The sequence below is a fragment of the Podarcis melisellensis genome (assembly GCF_964234715.1).
Source record: "Podarcis melisellensis genome assembly, chromosome: 6".
Classification (NCBI taxonomy): domain Eukaryota; kingdom Metazoa; phylum Chordata; class Lepidosauria; order Squamata; family Lacertidae; genus Podarcis; species Podarcis melisellensis.
The window spans coordinates 12,566,918-12,585,656 of record NC_138538.1 but is presented as its reverse complement, the minus strand read 5'-3'; the positions used below and the strand labels follow the sequence as shown (position 1 = coordinate 12,585,656).

At 38.5% G+C, this 18,739-nt stretch overlaps 1 protein-coding gene across 5 annotated transcripts in view; it reads right to left on the bottom strand.

The window, feature by feature from the left end:
* The window catches only part of SYCP2 (synaptonemal complex protein 2), a 47,197-nt gene that overhangs the window by 18,174 nt on the left and 10,284 nt on the right, over nt 1-18,739 (bottom strand). For 4 of the 5 annotated variants that reach the window (XM_081916609.1, XM_081916613.1, XM_081916610.1 and 1 more), the window contains exons 9-28: nt 18,228-18,262; nt 17,199-17,341; nt 17,069-17,121; nt 16,398-16,443; nt 15,718-15,813; nt 15,183-15,243; nt 14,811-14,959; nt 12,507-12,581; nt 11,874-12,032; nt 11,690-11,786; nt 7,761-7,936; nt 6,886-6,961; nt 6,635-6,692; nt 5,311-5,444; nt 4,857-5,218; nt 3,216-3,340; nt 2,980-3,016; nt 2,589-2,662; nt 2,449-2,506; nt 402-457 (exon numbers count right to left, since the gene is read on the bottom strand). In XM_081916609.1, coding sequence (XP_081772735.1) covers nt 402-457; nt 2,449-2,506; nt 2,589-2,662; nt 2,980-3,016; nt 3,216-3,340; nt 4,857-5,218; nt 5,311-5,444; nt 6,635-6,692; nt 6,886-6,961; nt 7,761-7,936; nt 11,690-11,786; nt 11,874-12,032; nt 12,507-12,581; nt 14,811-14,959; nt 15,183-15,243; nt 15,718-15,813; nt 16,398-16,443; nt 17,069-17,121; nt 17,199-17,341; nt 18,228-18,262 — 2,070 coding nt within the window. The remainder of the gene's footprint in view (nt 1-401; nt 458-2,448; nt 2,507-2,588; nt 2,663-2,979; nt 3,017-3,215; nt 3,341-4,856; nt 5,219-5,310; nt 5,445-6,634; nt 6,693-6,885; nt 6,962-7,760; nt 7,937-11,689; nt 11,787-11,873; nt 12,033-12,506; nt 12,582-14,810; nt 14,960-15,182; nt 15,244-15,717; nt 15,814-16,397; nt 16,444-17,068; nt 17,122-17,198; nt 17,342-18,227; nt 18,263-18,739) is intronic. The other variant, XM_081916612.1, reaches the window with a different exon arrangement.

Here is an 18,739-nt window from a genome sequence, read left to right as displayed (position 1 = left end):
AGATTTATGGGCTTTTTATATTTTTACCTATATTTTTTATCATACATTGTCTTGAGATGGTTGTGTAAAATACGGTCATACCTCTAGCTGCGTTAGGTTCATGTTGCGGATTTTGGGGTTGCGAATGCGGCAAACCCAGAAGTGTATACTTCCGGATTTCACCGCGCACACCTGAGCGCATGAGCGCTCTGCGCACATATGCAGGAGCGCTCTGTTGCGTCACATGCAGAAGCGGGGCTCTACTTACAGATTTTTCGGGGTGCGAATGGCACCCCGAAACAGATTGCGTCCGTAAGAAGAGGTACCACTGTAGTAATCAAATCAAAATATATGTACTTATACTTTTATTATCATAAGGTGCGTTAAAAGGAATTTGGGTCTAATGATCCACATGTGCTTACCTTTTCTTTGGAACATCAGTACTAGCTTCCAGTTTGGTAAGATGAAATTCTTGGATCTAAAATATAAATACCAAAAGACATAAATCAAATAGAAATAAATCAAATCTCACTGCAACTTCCCCCCCCCCCTTGTTCACCTATTTTTGATGGTTATATCACCCAAGCAATCAAGTATTTTTATTTCCTTTTTGTAATGAAATTTACAAAAACAGACTATATCCTTCTGCAAAAGACTCTAGAGACTTAGTAAAAATTACTGAAACAGCATAGGAAATACTACAATTGTTTTTCCATATCCTCCATTAAGCCAGTCTATTTTGTATATAGCTGTAGCAATGCATAGGGTTAGATACTGATAAGCTCCTTCGAAATAAACACCTTTTACATGGTTCCAAATCTCATTATGAACCTCTGAAGTAGCAAATATCCCTATTAAAATGTTAGAGGCATGGAAAATATAATCAGCTCTTTTCAATTTAATATATCCTTATAATATTATGGGTATCTGAGGGAATCACGTTTTCCATACAAAATCATTCTGCCCTTTGAATAAAGCATGAGGAGAGCTGCTTCGTGCAGCCTGCATTCCGCCCATTATAACTGCCATATACAGAGATTTCATTTGCCATTATTGTTCTACTGCCGGAGTTACTCTGCCAGAGGAGATCCTTGCAACATTCATGTTGTTTTAGGTGGCAATAGGAACACATCTTTTTCTCTGGGCTTCTAGTGACTGTCATTTGGAAGCAGTGAGCAGGTGGATAAACAATGACAGGCTATGGTGTTTGGACTATCAGTTTTAATGCAATCCTTTTATTTCAGTGAGTGATTTTATGTTATTCCGTCTATGTTTATCTTTGTGTGCAAAATCTCTTCCACAGTTACCTATGATGCAGATGGGAATCTGAATGCAGAGCTAGCAGGATGAACTCTTTGATGTATTTGATGCACCTAAATCTGAGTGCCCAGGTTGTTGATTAGTTGTCTGTGGCTTGAACTGGATTAATGTATTATCATTATTATTTTTTAAAATCATTATCACCAAAGGAGCATGCTGAATAAAATGTTTTTTTAAAAAAAATATGCCAAACGGTATATCATTTATACTATGTAAAGAAAAGGAAAGTGGGCCAAGAATATGTTAAAATGGTGTTATAATTATTTATTTACCTAAGCAATCATTCATTTACATTAAGTGCAGTTTGTGCCCTCTAAATTTCTCCCAGTTTGGGGATATGTCTGGAGCTGGAGCCGGAAAATTTCAAAGGCACATGGTGGCAAAAAATATAATAATGAAGTGCACAAAACTGTGCTGTTGCAGGGGATACAATTAGGAGGTACCCTTCTGTCAACGGTGGGGCTTTGCCACTATGGGGGCCTCACTGTTCCTGTTGTAAGCATGGGTGTCTTGGGAAACTGTTGCTGCTGGCAGTAGTTAGTGGAGGGCTGCAAAAACAGAGGCAGCGCAGGGCCAGCTATGGATCCAGCGTGAAGATATAGCATAAGGTTAAGGATGTTGCATTGAATCTGTCACTCTGCGCTTCCCACCATTAGGACTGCTCTTCCCATTATAACGGTTCTCCCAAATTGACTGCCTTATGTGGGCTGCTATACCCTACCTAATGTAGAGCTGTCCCTAATGTGACTGTGCAGGTGATCATCTGTTTATAATTAAAGGTAAAAGTAAAGGGGCCCCCTGACCATTAGGTCTAGTCGCGGATGACTCTGGGGTTGTGGCGCTCGTTTTGCTTTACTGGCTGAGGGAGCCGGCATACAGCTTCCGGGTCATGTGACCAGAATGACTAAGCCACTTCTGGTGAACCAGAGCAGGGCACGGAAACGCCATTTACCTTCTTGCAAGAGCAGTACCTATTTATCTACTTGCACTTTGACGTGCTTTTGAACTGCTATGTTGGCAGGAGCAGGGACCGCGCAACGGGAGCTCAACCCGTTGTGGGGATTCGAACCGCCGACCTTCTGATCGGCAAGCCCTAGGCTCTGTGGTTTATAATTAGTAACACATTATTTGCTACAATACTAATCTTACTCCAAGTTTTACTGTAGGTTCATCAGATCCACTCAGATTAAAGTTGTAGACATCGTCCCTATCAAAAGAGATAAAACTCTGTTCAGTATACTCTTCATAATCTAAATTATTGTACTTGAATGAGATGGCGCTTTACTTACATAAGGTGCCCAGTAGTTACGTTTAGCAAAGTAGTAGTTTTTAAACTTCTAGAACTTCTGCTCTGACTTTTTTTCTAGGCATAAAAGAAGAGTTAGCAAAAAAACTGTATAGTGGCATTAATACTCCTCCTCAACTCATGCAGTCCTCTTTTACTTCAACAAGACTTATTTAATTATATGAATATTTAAAAGATGCTTTTTGGCCTCATAAGGTGCCCCCAAATAGGTTCAAAAACTTAAAGATGAAATATCACTGAGGATATCAGTAATTATTAATAAGTGGTTGAGTCAAACATTAAATTTACTATATGAATGTATTTTTATTCTTACATATTGAAACAATTGTAGAACAAAATTTTAATATACCTCTTTGTATAGAACAACAACATACCTTGCAAACACTGAAACCTGATTTATTTAAAGATGTGCTGTAAAAATAAGTAAAAATAATATAATAAATCTATTTCATACCAGAAAATTCATTAGTAAAAAACATTTGCTTTAATGCCATGTTTTAGGGGAATTAGGTAATATAGAAATTAAAGCAAGATCAGTAAAATGTTGTAATTCTAAATAAATTACTAGCCTGCAAGTAACTACTATAAAAAGAAAATATGTATAGAATACCTCCTGTTAGCAAAGAACTGGCACAATTTTCTTGTACTTTTTGCACCATCCATTCCTTTGTATCGGTTGCTGATTTTACTTAGTAACATTTCTGTAGTTTCCATCATTTCTTTTTGTTTTGCTTTCTGTAAGATTTTGAAAATAATGTGTTAAATTTACCAGAAAATCTGATTAGTAAAATAGTACAGCTTCTACAGCACCGGTCAGATAGTCAAAGGTTTCTGTATACTAGTAGGAAAATGAAGAACATTCATGCAACACACAGGAAATCTCTGCTCCACTAAAGCCATTTGCAGTTATGATATTATCAGCAGTAAGGAGATAAGTGTGCATAAAGCTAAGCAAAAATGGTTTGGGAGTTATTTACTGGAGTTTATCGGCTGGATGAACAAGAAAGCTTTTGAATGGAATCTTTCCAAAACCTTTTTTAAAACAAAATCCAGCAAACAAGCAAGCTTCTCCCCCATTCACATTAGTTCTCTGTAGAATTACAGGGTATGTCTCTTCCTACATTTTATTTTGTAGATCAGGGCTGGAATCAGAGTCAAGGATGGTGGAACTGTAGCCCAACAATATCTAGAGGGCACCATGTTCACTATCCCTGCTGCAGACAGTCTCCGTTAAGTGACAATAATTTTAAACACGGGTTTAGGTACCAGGGCACTTGTAGATGCAGTCAACTTTAATGATAACATTTATGAAGCACTTACCATTTTTAAGGAAAATTATCTTTTGAAAGTGATAATGTTTAGCAATTCACAACCTCTTTGAAATAATATTTTAACCTAAATAGACTTTATGATATCTGTATGTCATGGTTTGGTTGAACACAGAGGAGTGGTGGGAGAAACTAGCTGGGGAACCCAGTTCAGAGTGGCGGTTGGACAACTATGACACAGGGAGAAGAATGGGAAGAAGAGGTGTCAAAAGTTGAAGGGTAACAGGGCTCAGTGAGCTGGGAGCTGTGGCAGACAGACAACATAAATCAAAGGCAGAAGCTGAAGCAGACAAGTGGGAAGAGGGAGGTTCAGAGGCAGAGATGAGAGTAATGGGTATCTCCACCCCTCTGCTGCAATAAACTCCCCTTCCCCCTGAACCAGAAGAGGTATGAAACCAGAAGAGGTATGCAAAGGCATCATGGAAGTTTTAAATGGGTGGCGTTTTACTGTGTTTTTAATATTTTGTTGAGAACCGCCCAGAGTGGCTGGTTCAACCCAGTCAGATGGGCGGCATATAAATATCATCATCATCATCATTTATTCAAGGCAGGCTGCGCAGAGGTGCAGTCTCTGATTGCTTGAAGGAGAGTTTCTCCCTGGAGGAGAAATGGATGGCTGTAGACAGGCGGGACTTTTAGTCTCGGCAGCTGATTTCATGGAGTAGGACCTACAGGGCATGAACTGCTGTGCTCATTAGGCCTGAAACACAGACAAGTTTGTGAAGATCATGTAGCTTTGGAACTGTGTGATTTACTGACCAGCTTGGTGCGTGACACTGTACCAATTTGAAATCTTAACAAACTGGCAGGGTTCCTTGATGTAGTGATTATATACAACTTATTTTAAAAAATCTGAAAAGTCATGACTATGATTTCCAAATAGAAAAGTAATTCTGAGGCTGCTTTGCCTTCTCTCATTTTACCTGATCTGCTTTCTTGTCAGTTCCTTTTCCAAAAGAAACATCAAAGCTAGCGTCATCATTGGTTTCCATAACGAATTCTGAGTGTCTTGAACTCGTTGTTGCTTTAAGTGATATTTCATGTTTATCAGGAGCAAGCTTTATGCTGTTATCTTTTGATATGCTCTCATCCAAATGTTTAAAACTGTTCCGTGACTCTGTGCTCTTTATATTGCCAGTTTTTTCTGGTATTTTACTGATTTCATTGTATTGTTGCTCCACGATTTTTCCATAGCTGTGATGTTTGTTTTTCAGCCCTGGAGAAGGCATTTCAAATACTGACGTGAACACTCTTGGCTTGACAGCTTTACTACATGAATTAGGACCTAATATACACACATACACAAAATGAAGTTAAAAATGGGATTTTAAGAAAAACCTGATTTAACACTTTTAATAAATGAAGTAAAAGTTTAACCTTGATAGTCTGTATTTCCCAGTGCACTACTATTCTGCTTGTTACAATGTGATATTATCTGCTCAGGTACCCAACACTTCTGTTTTTTCCGAGTTCTAGCTTCTGCAACAGAATTTTCCAGAATGCCAGGTAACCTAAATAAAGCAAATGGGGAGAAAATCCTACTTTTATCACTACTGTATGTGGTTGTCCCTCCCTGCTTATTAAGAGGCTTTGTGAATCATAGGTCTGTGAAGTTTTGGGCTCTATTGCAATGAAAAGTGCTCCAGAAAAACACTTCTCTTTTTTTCTTTGGACCTAAGGCCTATAGACTACTGTGAACCAATTGCTCAGAAGGCGCAGAGCTAACCTGATTGTCTGTATAAAGCAGAGTAAAAAACTTTAAGGTTTCTCGCCTCCAGGAAACACATAAAATATGTTATGAGTGGCCTGCCATCTTCCTGAAGAAATGCAAAAGCTCTGCTCTGCTCCCCTGCAAAAAATGTGGAGGCTTTGAAAGAGTAAGCCTGACTTTCTCAGCAAACAGCAATGCCTTCTCCCAAAGCAGTGCTCTTAGACCAAAGTCATCTACTGCTTGCCTGGCAAGTAAAAGCCTGGCTACGATGGGAAAGTAGAAGACACAGAGACTATGCCAATTAGTTTACTCTCAGAAGGACAGTTATCTACAGAAAAAATCCCACCTCGAGTGACAAACCTGTAAAGATGGAAAAACACAACCAATGAAAACAAAAAGACAGATGTATAAGGAAGAAACATAGATAAAATAAAATATAAAAGTAGGGGGGGAGTTCATTTTTTTTCCTTCACAGAGAAAATACTTAGCAAAGAGCAGTTCTCCAAGCAAGTTACTGCTGGGGTGGTGAAAGGAGAATAGAGTTAGAAGATGGGAGCCATGCATGCCCATAGAGGGTGGGGGCAGCAGGGCAACCACCAAATCTGTAAGCTAGCTTTAGAACGTAACTGAATTATCTTTGCATGGGCAAATAACTGGCCTGTGTGACTGTGCAGGAGCTACAAAGAAGAACTCTTGCACTAACTAAATGCTAACTCTTTTAAGAGTTGTTTTTTAACCTAGTAAGCAAGACGTAAGGCCAAAAGAAAATATGATAATAAGTGACAGCCAGAGTTTCCAAGCCATAGGCTGGAAGGGATTTTGGACCCCACCCTGCTAACATCCATGTTTTTGCTTGAGAGAGAAGATAACTGATGATAGGCCCATCTAAAGACCTCCTGACATGAAATCAGAGCCATCCACCAGAGTATTCTGCTATCAGTACTAGTTAACATTTAGATTGACTGTTTATAATTTATTTCCATTACTTACAATGATTTGTCACTTCTTTCTACCAGCTGAGAATCAGGAACAATATCCATCAATTCATCTAAGTGAAATATAGACATAAAATTAGACTTAAAATCTTCATCTTGTTAAAGATTTTCCATCCAAATTTTATTCCTTTTTAGAACATTTATAACCCACTCTTCAGCTGCAAGAGCTGCATACAATCAACTGAAATGAGACAAATATGAAAATAATTTAAAAGCAAAAATAGTGAAACGTGTCAAGCAACTTGCCTGCTTTTTGTTTTTCACTGGCGTTTAAAACTTCTTCCTCATAAGGCATGTTTTCAACATTTTGAATTGGAGCTTGCTGTATATAAACACAATAAAAAATATTGATGTAATTAGCATGCATTTATTTTCATGACAGTTTCTCAAATATTGTTCAAACTGTTTCACAGGTTCAAGCACAAAATACATAAACTCTCAAAGATCAATATCACATAAAACATTTTTTTAAAAACTTACAGTACAATGCATGCAGTACATGCACGCTCAAGGGAAATCCTATTGAGTTCAATGGGATTTATTTGCAAGTAAGTGTGAATGGCCTGGACTAATTAAAAGGAAATTGATATGTTAGGTAACGGAAAAATCAACAGCAGACAGAAAAAAAAGCATCTTCCTCCAACATATTCCTTCACTTTGGGGCTTTGGAGCAGAACTGATAAAGTCCGAGCTCAATGAAGGTTGGCTGGTTTGACATGCACATACAGAGAGTGCTATTAAAATTAGCCTTTTATGTTTGCATTTGTCTGGAATTTAATGAGGATCTATTCTGCAATACAGTTAAGCAGTCCAAAGTCCACTCAGTCTTGATTTATTAGATGTATTTTAACTACAAATTAAGCTTCTGAAAGGGAGCGAACAGTGTACACAAGGATTCAGTAAGACCAAAAATAATAGCTTTGAGATTTCTACCTGGCTAAACTCAAAGTGTAGGCCAGCTGTCCCATAGCGATGTCATAAATCCTTAGCCAGTATCACAAACCTGGTCCCAGCCAGCCCACCTAAGAATGGGCAGCTCTTTGCAAGCTTCAACCAGTACTATTGTGCGGTTTTGAAGCTTCCATGTGAGTCTACCCTAAGTTACACAAACATATAACTACCTTTTTTGCAGCAGAATTATTCTTTCTTACAGACATGGTAACCGAAGATAGATGCACATAATCATCTTCTTGATTGAAATTCACTGCTCCTTCCTCAGTTATTGAGAAAATATCAGTTCTTCCCACAGAGCTCGTCATTTTAAGAGGTGCTTTAACTCTGCCTTTCAGTGGAGTTGCTGGAAACAAATCCACATTTGCGTTATTTTAATGAAGTTTGCATGTTCTGTGTTGTTTGTGCCAAAACTGCAGCAAATGGGCTTACTACAACTTGAATATTGAACAGAGCAGAACTATTAGTCTCTCTGTTTTAATCTTTAATCTGGAACTCATTACATGCCATGGGGATCTCACACTATACCTCTTCTTGCTTCAATTACTTGTGGGAACCACAAAAACCTTGGAGTCCCAAATTCAATTTAAAAATAGAAAAAATGTTTATTTACAGAATCAATATGGAGGTCAGCATGTAAAATGACATATGTGAAGTACCAAATGCAATGTTTACAGAAGATTAAATTGTTTCGTTCAAATAAAGAGATTAACACAGGCTTCCCAGATCCTGTTGGCTGAACCAAAAAGTTATACTTTAGATAGGATTAGAGACAGATATAGGCAGAGACCAGGAATGTTACTGTGAACATTTCTTTTAGTCGACATGCAGGATACATTCAGAAAACTAAGAGTTAGTCATCATCTAGGTCAGGTAGTAAGGGACGCAGGTGGCGCTGTGGGTTAAACCACAGAGCCTAGGACTTGCCGATAGGAAGGTTGGCGGTTCGAATCCCCATGACGGGGTGAGCTCCCGTTGCTCGGTCCCTGCTCCTGCCAACCTAGCAGTTCGAAAGCACGTCAAAGTGCAAGTAGATAAATAGGTACCGCCCTGGCAGGAAAGTAAACAGCATTGTCGTGCACTGCTCTCGTTCGCCAGAAGCGGCTTAGTCATGCTGGCCACATGAACCGGAAGCTGTATGCTGGCTCCCTCGGCCAATAAAGCGAGATGAGTGCCACAACCCTAGAGTCGGTCACGACTGGACCTAATGGTCAGGGGTCCCTTTAGGTCAGGTAGTGGGCACATGTCCTGTTTTGGACATATCACTCAGCTCCAGAGTCTCTGCCCCTGGTTCTGACCATGTCTGAGCTGAAGTCAGAGTCCCAGAGCATAGTCATGGCACAGTAGGACTGCCACATTCTAAGCTTTTAAGAGCCAGGTGTAACTGAGCTGGGGGGGGGGGGGAGATTCACATTTAAGACGACAGTGACTTTCCTTAAGTCAGCAACTTGGGAAACATTAAAGATCATATTGGAAAGATTTGCCAATACACTTTGAAACTCAACCTTACAATAAAAGTGCTTTAAAAAATAAATCCTATTTCAAATATAAGCCTACTACAGGCACAAAACAATATTGAGGTCCACTTTCATATTATGCTGATCTCTTAGTTTCAAGTACATTTCATAAAACGCTATTGTCAATATAAGAATTTGGCAAATCTGCAGCTGATCAATCCAACTATTAGGACTACTGTCTTTAAGGAAAATCTGTCTCCCACCATAAGAAATGTAACATTAAAAGGTAAGAGGAATACTGATGAACTTGCTTGGTTTTCTAGATTGGAATGTGTATGGGGGTCAACTCTAGTGTTGAGAGACAGTGTGATATAAGAAAGAGACAGAAAGCCCAGGAAGATCTGGATTCTAAAACCGGGTTGAGGGACCACAGTGTAGAGGTCAAGCACATTCTTTGCATGCAAAAAGTCCCATGTTCAACTCAATCCAACACACTTCCAGTTAAAGGGGTCAGGTATAGGTGATGAGAAAAACTTCTGTCTGGAAACATGGCTATTACCAGTCAAAGTAGACAATACTGGGCTAGATGGACATACTTATAATCCAGTTTCCTATGCTCTTAACCCACCTCTTAGCCAAGAAGCTCACCTTGCACCACTCACAAAATCTTATTTCTCTCATAGAGGTATTTTTGGGGGCTGGGCAGAGGGCTGGGGACAGAGGGCATCTCTTCAAAGGGAGGACAGGCGTAAAGATTTATTACAGTTAAAAGTCAACATATAGATTTAACCATTTATTGACTTTAAAAGCTTAAGACTCTGCTACTGTAATTTGATAGTGCCGCCTTTGAAGAGTACTCAGTATCTATAACTGCAATTTGCCTGATGACAGAATGGGCCATCAAAAGCATAGATGACTATAACTTTCTGCCAACAATGCAAAATGATTTTGACTATTAAGTCATAAATCACTGGGTTCCTAGTTGAGGCAACTTTGCACAAAATGAGGCAATTTTCAATTACTTCTGCAACAATTAAGATCAAAGCATCGCCTGATTTCAAACTACCATGAATCAATATAAAACAGAAAAGGCACACATTACTGTTCTCTGGCTTCTCCATAATTATGGACTCCCCTCCCCAGAGTTTTGCCAGAGCCTAGCCTGTGTCCTACATAAATGAATAAGAAAATGCTTGTGGAAACCATTAGCAGGCTCACTAAAGGAGGCCCGTTATTTGAGGTACATAAAAAGCAACTACTTGCTGATAAAATTCAAATAAAAAGATGCTTCATTGCGACTTAATGCTGGAAAGTGCTGAATACAACATTAACATTTGAGATTTAGGAGGAACTATATATTCTATTAACATCAAAGGTCCTCACATATGCACAATCATCTTTCTTTGATATATTTCACATGAAAGGAGGCATTAAAGAAAGTCAAAAGATTAAAATCTTTAAGGGTGCAATGACTTATGTTGCTTCTGGTGTTACTGTTTTATGCCTTATTTTGGATTTGAATCTTTTTTCCCCCTTCAAACAGCTACACTAGCAGGAGGATAGCCTCACTCGGTTTGCTTTTCCTACTCACTCCATAAGGCAGAGCTGTTCAAACAAGGCAACAAGTATGCCCTCTGTGGAGAGCACTTTTCTTGAGTGTTTCCTGGGAGAGCAGTAGCTTCTGCAACTTGAGGAGTGGAATAAGGCAGAAAAACAAAGAGAGATGGAAGGAATGGACTGCTTTCACCAAGGCAGGAGAAAAAACTGAGATTCACTACACCTCCCACAATTCTGCTCTCCTGCCTTCGTCATAGCTTGTAATCATTACCCAACCCAGTTAACACTTCCTTAACCCACGGAAATGATTTCTTTCGCGGTTTGTGGTGGCTGAGGAATCCAGGAGCTTCTTGGCATGATTCTAAAAGCTGTTACGTCTGCTTTTGGTCCTAAAATTGTGGGGGATGCCCTCTATAGACTGTAGCAGAGAGCATGAGATCACATCTAGTAAAGGCACCAGGTGTCAGGTGTGAGAGGCTATTCCCATTGAAGGCTGACTTTGGTTTAACAGCGTGACACAAGGTAATGAGGTCCCCAACTGTTGTCCTAAGACCTGCACACACCCAGTGGCAAAGCTCCAGATGGAGCAGTATTGTCCTAAAAAATTGTGCTTTTGAGCAGCATGAAAGGCTTGAACACCTGCCTGTAGGACTGGGAGTAGTGGGGCCACTGTGGTCTGAGTCACCAGAGTTCAAGAAGCAGTGTTATGTCATCTTGTCATCTTATGATGGGTGTTGAGGGCTCATTTTGATCTATGTGAATTCATAAGCCCATTGTTGCAGGCAGAGCCCTGATTGGGGGATATCCGCCATTTTTGTACAGTTTGGGGGTTTTTTGAGTTGTATTTTTCCCTTGCCTCCTAGGTTAAGCATATATGTCTGCCAACACAGCGGAGTTGTATCTCCCTCACACCTAGCATAACTGGACTGCTGGGTTGCTCTACCCAAAATCTTATAAAGGGTATTTTATTCCCCTGTCCCAGATGTTGATAGTAATTGTTGATGTGTTATAAAAACAAGGCATTTTTCATAGCAGATGGCAAATACAACAGTGAATTACACCTTACAACATTGCATCTAACTTACAAGTATTAACTGCTGGTAATGGACTTGGCATAGACAACCTGGCAGCAGACAGCACCACCATTGAGGCCTCAGACACTTTCCTTTTACCGGGATTAATCTTGAAATAAAACAGAAAAGCATAATTTAAAATAACCGTGCAATGTAATATACATCATTTTCCTTTGCACTTTATTAAACAAATTACCTTGGATTTAACCGTTTGAAAGTCCCCCTTATTAACTTTCTGATTCAGATTTTCCTGTGTCTGAAGATACTGATGTGGTGGGGAATGAGTATCTTTATCATCCAGTGGTTTACAGGAGTTTTCTTCCAAAGGAGATACTTGACTTTCTGGTACAATAACCTGTTCAGTATTTAAAAAATAAAATAAAATCCCAGTTCAATACTAATCAATTTATTAAAAATATTTCAGATAAACTTAATGGATAAAAGGATAGAAGGGAAGGCTTTGATTTTGGGTGCTTTTCAGTTTAGAAAAAAAGGCAAGTAATGGGGAGCATGACTGAGGTGTATAAAATTATGCATGACATTTGGAGTAGGATTAGAACACTCACATGCAGAATCGGAATAAAATAGTAGCCCCAAAAGTATTTTGTTTAAAATGCACACATGCTAACATCCAGCTGTTCTGCTGGGATTTAATGTGAATGGGTGAGTCACCTTTAGGCTTTTGAATAACAAGGTTTTCATGAGAAAGACTTGAACAGATAAAGAAATGATAAAATATACACCATCTCAGACAATAATGCACGCCTTCCATATTTATTAGTCAGAAGCTTACTTTTAATATTATCCCATTATAAACTGAAATACAAACCTGTGATTCACTTTCATCAAAAATGACATGTACTGTTGTTTTGGCAACTGACATAGTATTCTTCTTTGTAAATCCCTGAAAAATTTAAATAGTAAATATTTCACAATACAGTGGTACCTTGGGTTACATATGCTTCAGGTTACATATGCTTCAGGTTATAGACTCTGCTAACCCAGAAATAGTACCTTGGGTTAAGAACTTTGCTTCAGGATGGGAACAGAAATTGCGCTGCGGTGGCAGCAGGAGGCCCCATTAGCTAAAGTGGTACCTCAGGTTAAGAACAGTTTCAGGTTAAGAACATACCTCCAGAACGAATTAAGTTCTTAACGCGAGGTACCACTGTATAACAGAAAATACAAAATTAAAATAATTTATAGTAAGTAGGGAAAACTTTATTTTTGCAGGTTAGGCTCTTTACACAAAGAAAGAATGCACTTTTTAGGTTATAAAGGGCTTTTTATGAGACCTCTTTTTGTGTTTTCTCTTGGGCAATGACAAATTCACAATCATTATTGTGGGGGAAACCGTCAATAGCGATCTGAAAAGCTTTCCCTTTTGCTTTTTGTCATTTTCAATGCATTTTTGTGTGAGGACAGTATATTTGAATTGTTGTATCACATGTTAGCTTAAAGCCTTATATTAGACTAGAGTTCACTAACACAGCACCCATAGTGTCATAGCACCCACAAGGACTTTTACTGGTGTCCCTCAGCAGGGGCCTCAGATTGCTGAACTTTTATTTAAAAAGAAAGTCTCCAGCTCTCCTAGAAAGTATGTGATGGGGCAAAATGTTCAGCTACCTTCTATGTGATTTCTGTGAAATGAGAGACTATGGTGCGTCTACCTTGTACAGGTGACTCAGAAAATTAGAATATCGTGGAAAAGTTCATTTATTTCAGTAATTCAACTTAAAAGGTGAAACTAATATATGAGATAGACTTAGGACATGCAAAGCGAGTTATGTCAAGCCTTTTTTTGTTATAATTGTGATGATCATGGCGTACAGCTGATGAAAATCCCAAATTAAATCATGTCATCAGCTGGTGTTGGTCCACTGTGCTTCATTAAGTCCAGGGTCAACACAGCCGTCTACCAGGAGATGTTGGAGCACTTCATGCTTCCTTCCGCAGATGAGTTTTATGGGGATGCTGGTTTTATTTTCCAGCAGGACTTTGGCACCTGCCCACACTGCCAAAAGTACCAAAACCGGATTCAATGCCCATGGGATTACTGTGCTTGATTGGCCAGCAAACTCGCCTGACCTGAATCTATGGGGCATTGCCAAGAGACAGATGAGAGACATGAGACCGAGCAATGCAGAAGAGCTGAAGGGTGCTATTGACGCATCCTGGTCTTCCATAACACCTCAGCAGTGCCACAGGCTGATAGCATCCATGCCATGCCGCATTGAGGCAGTAATTGATGCAAAAGGGGCCCAAACCAAGTACTGAGTACATATGCATGCTTCTACTTCTCAGAGGTCCAATATTGCTCTATTTGCAGTCCTTGTTTTGCTGATTTCATTTAATATTCTAATTTTCTGAGATTGTTAATTTGGGGTTTTCGTCAGCTGTGCACCATGATCATCACAATTATAACAAATAAAGGCTTGACATATCTCGCATTGCATGTCCTGAGTCTATCTCATATATTAGTTTCACCTTTTAAGTTCAATTACTGAAATAAATGAACTTTTCCAAGATATTCTAATTTTCAGAGTTTCACCTGTATATTCTTCCTGGTACGGAGGAATGCTTCCTGTTACTATTAGACAGCAGCAGTATGTATGTATGTGCGTGTGAAATTAATATTGTGTGATCTCCACAATCAAGACCAGGACATAGCTGACTTCCAATGGTAAGCATAAGGTGATTGGGGATGGCTGTCTCTAGTTTTGTGTTCTGCCAGGCCCACACCCATAGCAGCAATTTTGTAACCAGTGCCCCCAGTACTCTCTCAAAAATTGAAATGTGGTCCAAAAATGTTTGTGACCCCTGTATTAGACTGTTTCTCATTTAAAAGGTAATTTATAGTACATTTCTAGTCTTTCCCCCATTTTGCTCAACAGTTCTGCCTACACAAATCACCACTACTTTATTCTGCGGCAGTTTCAGAACTGGAAAACCCTAGCTTACTTTGGGACAAGTGCTTGCATGCGGTGTTCATTTAGGAATAACTGGCAATACATAAATAGAAACAGAACCAACTATGAAAAGAACTATAATCACTAAACAGTGAAACGTCCATTTTTGTTTCAGTTGCTAGATAGAGGATAGATGAGAAAGGAAATTGGTTCGCTTTTACCTGACGTTTATAGGCACCATAAACCTTCAACGCTGCATTCACAATTTCCAATGCTGAATCAAAATGCAGTATTATTTTCTCTCCTTCTTGGATACCCACAGACATTGGATTGTGTAAATGTATTGTCAACAATTTCTTGTTGTCTTTCTCTAGGCAAAAATGAAGCGTGTTCATATTAAATTGTTATTACTTATATGTTAATTATTTGTAAAAATTGCAGAAGCATGCAGCAGTCAAATAAACTTTAGGGTTTTGTTTTTTTAAAAGAAAGAAATGAGTAATGATCACACCATTGGTTCATTATGAATCCCATCCTTCCCTTTCAATAGAAGCAGTAACTGTGAATAAGAAATAAATTTATGTGCACAATACCTTCAATAATATATGTTTTTACTTCTTCTTCAGGAATGCAAACAGTTTCCCACTGATGACCCTAAAAAGAACATTTGATGAAAAGGGATGAAAGTATTTTTGTTTGCTTGCATAATATGGTGTTAAAAGGCATACATTTCAAGTTAACAACTAGTTCTCCTGGAGCACTAGTTTTCCTGGAGGATCGTGGACCAGCATGTCAACCAAATCTGCCAGTTTTTTCTGTTACAGGTGCCACTTTCCACTCACTTTTGTATACCTGCTCCCTTCCCCCAACTATCCAAAGTGGGCACGTGGGCTAGGAAACTTGGTACGTTTGATTGGACACATCAGCTGGGGGAGGAGCAGGGCAAGGACTATAAAAGTCCATGCAGCCCGTTGCCACACCTAGTGTAGTTTTGAAAAAAGTCTACATCTACTAAATCCACTCAGCTACTCTAATGTACCTTTCATAGCAGAGCTTAACTGATTTTCCTTGAATACTGAACTATCCCTAAAAAATTATTACAATATACAATAAGAAAACTTAACCTACACCATCATCCGCAGCAACATAGAAGGATACACTTTTACTACCAGTATTAAAATCAATCCAAAATTCTTCAAGGTTGTCATCTGCTGGGATCTGTAGCTAAAGGAAATTCAATCCAAATATAAAATTATAAATGCATGTATAATGGTGTAAGATTTCTTACTAAATACACAATAGTTTTATTGAACAGGTAAGGCCTGTATACTCAACCCTTTATCTTGCACATCATATTCAGAACTTCATTCCTGGTCCCCTAAAACCATTGTTCCCAATTACATTTGAAACAGGAAACAGTAGTGTTGTGTTAATTTACTAACCAGGATCAAACTGTTAGTAAACCGACATCAAAACATAGTTCTCCATTTCAGAGATAATGGGGAACTGTGACTAAGATGCCAAGAGGACAATGTTTAAAAGGAAGAGATGTGGGGCAGCACACTAATCAAACACTCATTTCAACATTATCAAATTTAATAAACTAGGAATGCCAGGTCCAAATTGGCCCAGAATTTTATGTTGATGTCAAACCTCCAATGTCATAATAACTCATTTGCCTTTTCATTCCAAAGAACCTTTAATTTTTTGACACTCTATCAAACACATATCTCTGTTTCAATTTTAAACAAAAACACCAATAGTTCTAATAAAACAAAAGATACACAAGACAAAAGAAATGAACTTACCTCATGTTCACAAAGCATAGCTGATAAACAAGGATAGGTAAAAACCCTGTCAAAAAAGTATTTACAGAATGAAGATATGTTCATTTCCCACCTCATCACTCACACAGGTAATTGTTCCCACTTTCCATTACCTTTTCAGATGGGAAAAAAATAAAGTCCTGCTTATGGACAAAATATTTCCTAAAAAAAATGTTTATATATATTTTCCTCACCTGGTTGGAAGATTCTATTGGAGAGATTAAGTTTCTTGCCTCAAGCAAAAGAAGGAACAAAGTGCAAAAAGTGGGTACCTGTCATATCTTAACAAGATTGCTTTTCCACTAAGAACCAGCAGCCACAATGACACTGCTGTTCTGGGTTGCTGTGGAGCAGCTTTCTGATATTTTGCAGACTTCAATAAGAGTTTTCTGCAGAAAGCAGTGACCCGTTGGGTAATCTGACTACATCCAGTATAGGGCCTTATCAAACTGCCAATCTTGGCAGCCAGTGCAGATCCCACAAACAAGGTGTTATGACCTTATGAAAGGTCAAATCATAAGTGCATTTGTATATATCCAATGTTGCATTCTTCTCCAATTAAAGAAGTGTTTTCCATTACTATTCTTATTAATTACATTTCTATACCGCCTGACATCAAACGATCTTAGGGTGGTTCATTGCTAACTTCATACCTTCTTTTGTCTCCAAAAATGCCATTCACCTGGTTAAGGAACTTTCTGCAATCCTGTTAAGGAGAAAAGCAGCATAAGTATTGCAATCATACCTTTGCTTTGAAATACCCAGTATTTGAATGTGACTTACTGTTTCAAACTCAGAATCCTTAATTTCTTTAAATGCATTACTAACAAACTCCATTGAAAACCATTGGCTTGCCAGTTCTCGCCTCTGTTTTTCTGATGTCATTCTGCACAAAGCTTCTGTAATGGCAACTTGGAGGTCATAGTCTACAACGTACAAGAGGAATAATAGCATAAAACCTCCTTCGAGGGATAAATATTACACTTGCTAACTAGTTGCTTAAATTTTAAAAAATGATACAATGTATGATATATTGCATAAAGGTAATGGGTTATGATAGCCATGTAGCTATCTGGGCTATTGAGAAACAAACTGGGCTACTGAGAAACAAAAAGGGTGCATGAGTATGATTTGGGGGACCTCAAGGTTTGCAGAAGTAGGTATAACCTTTAGAGAGGAAAGCCTCTAAAAAAGCCCAGTGAGGACTGAGCATACTCAGTACGGTTTTTTTTTTAATATAAAGATGTTTCATAATTGAGTCCTTGAGTGCCAATGGGGATCTCATATTTAAAGAGTGGAAAAAGGCAAATTTGAGATGCCTTGGATAGAAGATGAAGAAAACAACACCTAGCAGATTGTGAAAAAGCTGAACTTGAATACAGCTAGATATTAACATGAAGTACATATTTTGAATAATTGTTATCTACATAATTGGCAAACAGAGAATAAGAAGAGCTCTCTCTTTGGTTTTAGTTACTTATCTTACATTTCTATGATCTTTAATTATTGTTTTCTTTCTGTTAATTCTATCTATATTTCTGTTTTGATTTTTGAAGTTCCCTATCTTAAATTAAAGGAAGATACATACAGGAAAGTGATGGAAGGGCCTTGCATGAGAGGCAGGGTAGAGAGGATCTCCCAGTGTGAGAAGCTGGAGGAAGAGGGGAAAGCTCCCAGGTGAGAGCTGGGAGGGTTCTTTTTATGTGTGAACTGAATGCTTTTGTCAAATTAATGTTCATGTTCAAATGCAATTCTTTATACTGCTAACATTGTCAATATGGGCACAAAACTACTCCTATCCTCTGCACTTACCCCCAGCTTCCAAAATTCTCTTTCCCATATTATTCCTGCAAAACAAAATATTATGATTCAGGGTTTGTTTGTTTTTTAAAAATTATATACTTTTGTTTAATGATTTGTGCATCCCCTTCATGGTGACATCCACAATTAAGAATATCTTATTCCAAAAAGTCGTCTTTTCTGTTTATTTTTGAGCTGATTTTGTAAAAATAAAAATAACGTTTGGCCCCTCTTTATCAGGAACACTTGAGGCACTGGGTATGTTTAGCCTGGTAAAGAGGAGACAGCGAAGATATAATAGCCATCTTCAAATATCTCAAGGGCTGACACATGGAGCAAGCTTGTTTTCTCCTGCTCCAGAGCGTAGGAGCCAAAGCAATGGATTCGAGTTACAAGAAAAGAGATTCTGACTAAACATCAGGAAGAACAGAAAAGTAAGAGCTGTTTGACAGTGGAACAGACTCCCATGAGAAGTGATGCACTCTCCTTTCTTGGAGATTCTTAAGCAGAGGTTGGTTGGCCGC